Below are 9,261 nucleotides of genomic sequence, written 5' to 3'. Positions count from 1 at the left end.
GTGTGTGTGTGTGTGTGAGTGTGTGTGTGTGTGTGCGTGAGTGTGCGTGAGCCAGTGAGTGTGCGTGAGCCAGTGAGTGTGTGTGTGAGTGTGAGTATGTGTGTTTGTATGTCTGTGTAAGTGTGATTGTGTGTGAGTGAGAGAGTAGGGCCCTCGTTCCTCCACAAGGGACCCGACGTCTGGCCAACCCAACTTCCAAAGCTGCTTGATCCAGATTCTTCAGAATACAGAAAGTCAGTCTCCTGCGGTATCGTGACTAACATGGACTGGCCATGTTCTCTACAAAGTGGCCAACACGCTTGGAAGGATCTGGTTGAGTCTGTGGTGCGTGAGCTTCACGGGGCGGCTGGACAGGGTAACCCTGTTACTGCTTCAGATTACCAACAAGCAGAAATGGTGATCTACAAGAGAATCCAGCATGATTGTTTCCCAGAAGAACTGCACCACTTCAAGGAGGGCAAGCCGGTATCTAATAGCAGTCGCCTACTTACCCTGTCCCCAGAGTTAGACCCAAAGGAGGCGATCATACGTGTTGGTGGTAGATTGCGGCGGGCTGAAGCTCTCGATCCTGCATTCAGACATCCGATCATCCTGGATCCTAGACATCCAGCCACCAAGCTCCTTATACAGGAGTATGACGTTCGTCTTTGCCACCCGGGACCTGAACGGGTATATGCAGAAATGCGCCGCATCTTCTGGATCCTGCGCGGGAGAGAGGCGATCCGTCATGTACAACATCTCTGTAAGGAGTGTAGAAGATGGAAGGCTAAGCCATCGGTGCCCAAGATGTCAGACTTACCCGCGGCCCGTCTACGTCTTCATAAGCCGGCCTTCTACTCCACAGGTGTAGACTGTTTTGGGCCTTTTCAGGTAAAGTTAGGACGCCGCTCTGAGAAAAGATGGGGCATCATTTACAAATGCCTCACCACACGAGCGGTGCACCTGGACCTCCTACACAGCTTGGATTCAGACTCCTTTCTAATGAGCCTCAGAAGGTTTATTGCCCGTAGAGGTACACCAGCTGAACTCTACTCGGACCAGGGCACTAATTTCAAGGCAGCAGAGAAAGAGCTGCGTGAGACATTTGATGGTCTATCCTCAGAGCTTCAGCAACTTCTAATGAAGCAGAAGATTGCCTTTCACTTCAACCCCCCAGCAGCTCCCCATTTCGGTGGAACATGGGAGCGAGAGATAAGATCGGTTAAATCCGCTTTGTATACAGTTATAGGAGCTCAGCCGGTCTCCGAAGAAGTTCTCCGTACCGTCTTGCTGGAAGTCGAGGCAATAATGAACACAAAGCCGCTAGGATATACCTCATCCAATATTGCAGATCTGGATGCAATCACTCCGAACATCCTCTTGATGGGGCGGCTGGATGGTGCTTTACCCCAGGTGGTATACAACAAATGCGAAGGCCTGAGCACGAGAAGATGGAGGCACTGTCAGGTTTTGGCAGACCATTTCTGGTCTAGGTTCATAAGGTACTACCTGCCAACCTTACAGCACCGGCAAAAGTGGCATACCACCACAGTGGATCTTGCGGTCGACTCTGTTGTTCTGTTGATGGACCCGCAACTTCCTAGAGCTCTTTGGCCGATTGGCAAAGTAACTAAAGTACACCAGAGCCCTGATGGACGAGTAAGGTCCGCAGAAGTCCAGATTAAAGACAAAATCTACACCAGACCAGTTGCCCGCCTCATTCTCCTCCCAGCTATCCCAAACTCGGATGAGGAGATGGATTCTGCCGTAGGGCCTACAGAAGAGGCTGATAAGTGAGCCTTTCCCAGGGACAAATTGTACACAATTTGGGGGCGGCTGTGCAAAAGGCTCATTAATGCAGACGCACAGAAGCGCTCTTTTCTCTATCGCGGGGACTTTTATTTTGGCGGAATGCCGTTTCATTCTGTGGAGTGCTTCACAGCGCCGCGCAATCGCAATCTAGTATTGCATCAGCCATCATTGGTCCTCAGCGGGAATGAGCCATGCGATTCCGTTACAAACGGCAATCATACGATTATCTTTATGTTCCTTTGAGTGTTTAAGTTTGTGTGCGTCCAGAGAGAAAACCACACCCACATACATGAGTGTATGCTGACCCGTCAAAGGACATAAGGTTCAAGATGATACTGCTCTGCATCAGTATTAATGCTCATCTATAATATGTGCACAATCTGAGAACTGGATAATGCACTTCGCTATAATCTGGCTCCCCCTCTGCATATGCCTGTAACAATAAATCTGGTGAACTCGATTCCTTCTCCGGCTTTGGTGTTCTAACCGGCACACGCGGATCAACTCCACCTACTTAGCAAAAGCTAGCGCCTTACAGTCCTTAGCCCCTCAGCTACAGTGTGTGTGTGTGAGAGAGTGAGAGAGTGTGTGTGTGTTTCTGTACCTGTCCAATACACACGGTGACAGCGAGACCTCCTGGACCCACGCTGACACACTTGGGCTGCATGTCCATCTTCACTACATCAGACGCACTGACACACACACACACACATGGAGCGGGTGAGCTTCAGCAGGTGTCTGGTCACAGGTGTGTGTGTGTGAGGCTCACCTGTACTCTCTCTTGCTCAGGTCGGTGTAGCGGACCGTGTCATCCATGCTGCAGGTCACCAGACGGCTCGACTCGTCCACAGTCATCCTGGACACCAGGTTTGAGTGTCCTTTACCCACAAACTCCTCGTTCTCGCCACTCTCAGAGTCCCAGTAATGTGCAGATCAGGTCAAGGATTCAGGTCTGCGTATTTACTGGGATTTTGTCTAATGATAATTAGGCCGCATTTTGCGTGTGTTTGTGCTCGTGATCAGCTTACTGTTCTTTATGTTCTGTGCGCTGGTCAGTTCGCAGCAGTGACAGAAATTACATTTCCAGCTGATTTTTACCTTTATAAGGCATCTTTTATGTCAAATTCTTACATTTAATCAATAAATTCAGTTCAAATATTAGACACTATAAGCTGTTCCCAATTGATTTAAATCACTATCAAGAAAATCCATCTTTGCACTGCAGCAGCGGCACAGAAGCTGCATCTGATGTGCATTTAGTTTTCTGCAGCTTGAGTGCATTCACATTGCATAATTATTTTCGCTTAATTTTTTTTTTTTATGAAATGATGCTTCAGTGGCAGTGAGTCGCTGAATCATTCACTCAACTGCTTCATGCAAAAACGCAGATTCATTCAGTAATGAAGCAACACTGACAATATTGTTTAAAATATAACTCGCAATATTAACTTATTGTTGATTGACTGTGGTATTGCTAAACTATATCATATGGGAGTATAAGGAAAACTCATATTTTTGCCCTGATATACTGACGTTTGGTGTCATTCTAAGTGCACTCTGCTAGACGACAGCACACGTTGTGTTTGTTTATTGCTAATGAGTGACAGATTGACTTAAGGATATTAATGTGTCCGTCGTGGCTGGCTGAGTAGATGCTGGATCGGCCGTCCGCCTTATGGACCGTCAGACACTGGATGGATTTGGTGTGTCCCTGAGTAATAACACAGTAATAACACGTCACTCTGCTGATCTCAGAGCAGCTGAAGCAGCAGGCGGTGTCTCACCTTGATGGTGCGCAGCGGCCGGTCCGGGTTGCTCCTGTCCAGGTAGTTGATGTATCCAGACAGAGAGACACTGAGCAGGTGGTTCTTCAGCCACAAGCAGCCCAGCTGCTGGTCCTGAACATCTGAGCCCAGGTTAAAGGTGGAGACAGCCACGCCGCTGCCCACATCCCACAGTCTGACCGTCTTATCACCTGACGCCGAGATCAGCTGCGTGCTGTCAGGACTCCAGCTGACCTGAGGAAGAGGAGCATCATTCATCATCATCCTCATCATCCTCCTCCTCCTGCGTCACACTGACGAACACTCACAGCGTAAATGCCTCCATCGTGAGCCTTCTCTCCTCCCAGAGACCCCAGCTTCTCTCCCGTTTTACCATCATACAGGAAAATCTGAGCAGGAGACAGAAACAAGCGTGAACAATGCAAAATAAGAGCAATGTAATCAATGCAATGTTTGAAAATGAAAAAATGAAGATGTACATATCAATATTGTAAATTTATCTTTTTACTATAATTTAAAAAAAATTACATACTTTTTATTTTATTTATTTTGAAGTACTAATATATATATATCATTATTCAATGTTTTTCTTTAATAATGTTCATAAATTTTTTTTTAATTAGAATACTAATAGAATAGCTAAAATTATAATTTTTTATTAAACTACACACACACATTATATAAAAATATTTATTAAATATTAATAGTGATACATTTTTTTTTAATTAACTTTTTTTTTCTTTTGCAGTATAGTAGTGTATTATATTTTCCATTATTTTTTAAAACAATGATCATAAAACAATATTAATATTAATCATATAACTACAAACTGAAGTGATTATTTTAAAATTAAATGCACAATTTTTTACTCCGCTATTGTGCAGTATAAAATAATAAAATTTAGAATATAAAATGAAAATGTAGTAATACATCACTAAATAAAATCCTAATATTGATGACGATGATTATTATTATTACAAATGTGATCGAATAAACGTCTCACCTGTCCGTCGGCTCCGGCCGATGCGTAACGATTCCCGTCCGGAGAAAACCGCACGCAGTTCACGAAGCGACTGTGATCCTGCAACCAACATCACAGCATTCACTCAGTAGCTACACATGTTTGAATAAACAATGCTAATGTAAGTGTAGCTGATGGAGGAAGTGAGCCGATAGCCATCGCTCAGGTAGGAGCGGCCCGTCCGTATAAACACATCAGATCTACAACAGCGCTCGGCTGGGTTGCTAGGGCACGGCTGTGTGGTTGCTAGGGTGCTGCGGGCGATTTCTGACTGTAATATGATCCATCTGATCAGGCCTAGGATCAGTTCGTTATGATCAGATGAACAGCTGCACACACACCGTTTTATAAACTGATGTACACTTTGAATGCCTGTGAAGAACGCATGCACTTACGCTAATGGTGCATTTGAACTTGAAGGGCGGCCCCTCCAGGAAAGTGGTGCAGTTGTCGTCGCTGCCGGTCACCAGACGATACGGCCGCGTCTGCTTGATGTCCACGCTGTTGATGATCTTACTGTGACCCACGATCTCTCCGACCGACGAGCCCGAATCCCAGAGGAACACCGCGCCGAACCTGTGCAGACACACACACAGGACAGCATGAGCGCGCTGGGTTCGAGCGGCTGGGGGCGTGGCCTGCGGCTGTCACTCACTTCTCTCGCCCCTCCCCCACCACGGCGATCCTCTTGCTGTCCTCGGTCCAGGCGATGTCCTTGATCTTCCCTCCGAAGGGCTGGTACTCGTACTTCAGCAGGTGCTCCTTCTGCGTCGTGTCCCAGATACGGATCTTCCCCGACACATCTGTGCAGAAAGAGACACACTCAAGAACACGCGGGGTGGATCTCAGAGCTCAGACGGAGCGGCACTCACCGCCCGATGCGATGTAGAATCCACTGGGAGCGTATTTGGCCACGATAACCTGATGAGGATGCTCGGTGTAGACGTCTGCGATCGCTGGGTTCTGGAGCAGAGAGAGAGAGAGGGAGGTTACATGCGAAAAACAGTGAATGAACAGGGGACACTATAAACACTAATAACCCAGACGCTTTAATTAGTTTGCAAACAAACACCCAATTTAGTAAATACTGACTTCAGCTCCTGTCATGACCGTGGTAAACATAGCATGAAACGCTCACAGGAATCACATCAGCAATCATCACATTTACGAGTTTGAATTCACACGAATGCACAAAATTATTAACGGGAAACTTGTGCATGCAGTGCATGTCAGTGAGAAAGCATGCTGGGTGCATGCAAATTTGTTAAATTTAAAAAAAATTGCATTTACAATAAACTAATCTGCATGTGCAAGACATGATAATTAATTAATAACTATTACATTTGCAGCACCTTGATAAACTGAATAAAAACACAGTAAAGCAAAGACACCCGATGTGCTTTCTTTACTCATCATTTTGTAGAAGCAGCGATAAAACGTTCGGTTTTTGTAGAAATAGTAAGGTGCGTCCAAGTCATGTCAGAACGATCGTATTTAGCCGCTGAATGCACATGAATGGCACCACAATGCCATAATTATTATGAGTGAGGAACTGAAGTTTCTTTAAGCTGTAGGCATGTCTGTGGGGAAACACTGGATTCGGCGTCTGTATTGATGCTAAATTTGCTGAAATTAACGAAATAATTATTTTTTGCATGTTATATGTACAAAATACCATGGTATAGTACAATTATGAAAGAATATATATATATCACGATTTAATGTAACAAAGCAAAAACACACTCAATGCACATGCTGTATTCATAATTTAGAAGTAGATTTAAAAACGTTGCTGAATTTGTATTGTAGAAATGGTACATCGCAGTCTTGCTGCGATCAAAGAGACCTGCACCTGATGCTGTAATCACAACTCGTAAAATACGAAAAACTTCTGTACAGAAGAATTGCAGCAAGTGTTTGAAAACCAATCTGCTTCAAAAGTCTTTTATAAGCTTCTCCGATACATGCGTTACGATAAACGTAATTCTTCTTTGTTTGGACAAACTGGGAACAATTTTCGAAACAGTTCGTTTTCATCACCGAACCCATGAGATTGCTTTGAGACGATGGTCTCACCTCGATGTTCCTGATGATCACGCTCTTGCCGTTGGTGTACAGGAAGTGGTTCCCTTTGGGGTCTCCGCCCAGGACCTTGGCCACGCCCCTTTCCATGTGCGGAAGGCTGGCGAACACGCTCTCTGCGGGAGGAGAAAAACGCTAAAGTTCTTCTGAAGCTAAATTCTAAGAGAAGTTTCTTTAGAGGTTCATAAGAAAGTGCAATTCTTAAAAAGTAGCTACTTGAACATTTTTCGTTAGCGTCAATAAATCGCGTACAATACAGACAAATCTTAACGCTAACTTAAGCTTTATTTTTGAAAATAGGAAGAAACTTGCAATCATTTTTCTCAATGTTAAAAGCATCAAATGTGTTCGTTTAGCAACATTAACCATCTTATGCTGGAAACTATTTAGTACATGAAGGAAAACGAGAAGAAACAAGAACACGAGTAGACAAAAGCAATTTAGAAAAGTACGAAAGTAAGTTCATCTCAGGATTAGTTCACGTCCAGAATAGAAATCTCCTGATAATTGACTCACTCAAGATGTTCACGTCTTTCTGTCTTCAGTCGCAAAGAAATGAAGGTTTCTGAGGAAAACATTCAGGGTTTTTCTCCATTTAATGGACTTCAATGGGGAGCAACGGGCTGAAGATCAAATCCTGGAATGTTTTCCTCAAAAACCTTCATTTTTATTCTGGAAGTGAACTAAAACTTTAAAAATGACATTATGACACAAATGAACAGTCATGCATAGTAAAGTTAACATAGGAGTGGCTAAATACACACATTATACGCAAGTTTAACAGTTTTGCAATGTTAATTATTTGAAACATCCCAATAAATTCATGTGTGTTACTTTTTTGTAAGTTACTTTGGCTAAAAGCCTCTGCTAAATGCATAAATGTAAATTAAACATGTCACCTTTGCGTATTTAAGTCAAAGTTGAATGTTTCATAAAACAAAATATTAAGAAAATTATATAGCATTTTAGGGAATACAAAACAGAACTATTATCTTATTCTTAAGTTAGAAACTACAAATTTTATCCTTAATGTTTTGTTTATCAATCTGGCCTCAGCAGAGCTGCAAAAATAACGACCGTTTTTTCAAACACACCCCTTAAGTTAGAAACTACAAATTTTATCCTTAATGTTTTGTTTATCAATCTGGCCTCAGCAGAGCTGCAAAAATGACCGTTTTTTCAAACACACCCGTCTACCATTGGTCAAACAAACTGATAGCCCCGCCCTCAAACGCGCGCCATTGGCTGAATCAGTGTCAGGCTGCTCAGACTCACTGATTAGGGGTGTTCGATTCCAAACTGTTCGGAGTCGACTCCATTTACTTTACATCAAAACAGGGTCAGAAGGAATAACACAAGACTGCAGTCTTAATTTATTTCCCCCCCGACGCAATGCCTTAAATTCCCCTTACTAAAACAACACACGTTTAGCGTGACTGCCCAAATTAGTCCGATTCCACTGCAGGAGTCGACTCCGACTTCAGGGCTGTTCAGAGTCGAGGAATCGACTCTTTTGGAGTCGACTCCCCATCACTGTGACTGATCAATGTTTGGGACTCAATCACAGGTTTACACAGACTATGCACCGTGATACAAATACACACTTTAAGCATTCACAAAAACCTCCCGTTACAACACCAACCTTCTGGACGTGAATAATGGTATTGCCATAGTATTTAAGTAACGTTACTATGGATATGCTTCCGTCAAGGATCCGAGCGGAGTGAACCAGGCCATTAACACACACAGGCTCGTCACTTACTGAGCTCGTAGGACATCTCGGCTTTATTTCTCTTCCGGTGGACGAATGAATGAGCGGCTGTGTGACTGAAGGCTGAGGCGGCTGAAACGGCCCGGGATCGGTGCGCTTCTGTCACCAGCGGAGCGCTGAACGCGGAAGAGGCGGCGGCGCGGGACGGCTCGGCTTTGCCCATATATAGTAAAGAGCGTTCGGGCTCGATCAGACCTGCGCGCGCACGCCCGACCGGAAGTGACGTGGAACGGGAGGAAACGAACGATGGTGGTGTTTATGTTTATGATATGCTTTCTGTAAACGTCAACTGATTTCACCTTTTGAGCATTTAGACCCGTGTTTCTTCGCTTTGAAATCCAGCCATGGGTTTGCATATATATATATAACGTTACACACTGCTGTTCAAAAGTTTGGGATCAATAATGTGTTTTAAAGAAGTTTAAAAGAGGCTGCATTTATTTGATAAAAAATACAGAAAAAAACAGTAATATTGTGAAATATTATTATAATGTAAAACAGCTGTTTTCTATGTGAATATGTGTTAAACTGTAATTTATTTCTGTGTTCAAAGCTGTATTTTCAGCATCTTTTATTCATCAAAGAATCCTGAAAAAAGTTCCAAAGTTTCACAGGTTCCAAAAAAAATATTCATTAGCACAACTGTTTTCAACATTGATAATAATCAGAAATGTTTCTTGAGCAGCAAATCAGCATATTAGAATGATTTCTGAAGATCATGTGACACTGAAGACTGCAGTAATGATGCTGAAAATACAGCTTTGATCACAGAAATAAATTACATTCTAAAGTATATTAAAATATAAAACCAG

The 9,261-nt window shown here is 43.4% G+C and overlaps 1 protein-coding gene across 1 annotated transcript in view; it reads right to left on the bottom strand.

Annotated features, from left to right (window-relative positions):
- wdr1 (WD repeat domain 1) overlaps positions 1–8,674 on the bottom strand; it is a 10,941-nt gene extending 2,267 nt beyond the window's left edge. Inside the window, exons 1-11 of the mRNA XM_016531190.1 lie at positions 8,441–8,674; positions 6,673–6,794; positions 5,469–5,559; positions 5,252–5,399; positions 4,992–5,172; positions 4,579–4,656; positions 3,884–3,964; positions 3,576–3,809; positions 3,415–3,502; positions 2,561–2,717; positions 2,396–2,483 (exon numbers count right to left, since the gene is read on the bottom strand). Coding sequence (XP_016386676.1) covers positions 2,396–2,483; positions 2,561–2,717; positions 3,415–3,502; positions 3,576–3,809; positions 3,884–3,964; positions 4,579–4,656; positions 4,992–5,172; positions 5,252–5,399; positions 5,469–5,559; positions 6,673–6,794; positions 8,441–8,612 — 1,440 coding nt within the window. The 5' untranslated portion in view covers positions 8,613–8,674. The remainder of the gene's footprint in view (positions 1–2,395; positions 2,484–2,560; positions 2,718–3,414; positions 3,503–3,575; positions 3,810–3,883; positions 3,965–4,578; positions 4,657–4,991; positions 5,173–5,251; positions 5,400–5,468; positions 5,560–6,672; positions 6,795–8,440) is intronic.
- Positions 8,675–9,261: the final 587 nt, after the last annotated feature.

The sequence above is a fragment of the Sinocyclocheilus rhinocerous genome, unplaced genomic scaffold (assembly GCF_001515625.1).
Source record: "Sinocyclocheilus rhinocerous isolate Xijiao unplaced genomic scaffold, SAMN03320098_v1.1 scaffold2319, whole genome shotgun sequence".
NCBI lineage: Eukaryota > Metazoa > Chordata > Actinopteri > Cypriniformes > Cyprinidae > Sinocyclocheilus > Sinocyclocheilus rhinocerous.
The sequence above is the reverse complement of the archived record's forward strand: the minus strand, read 5'-3'. Positions and strand labels throughout refer to the sequence as shown.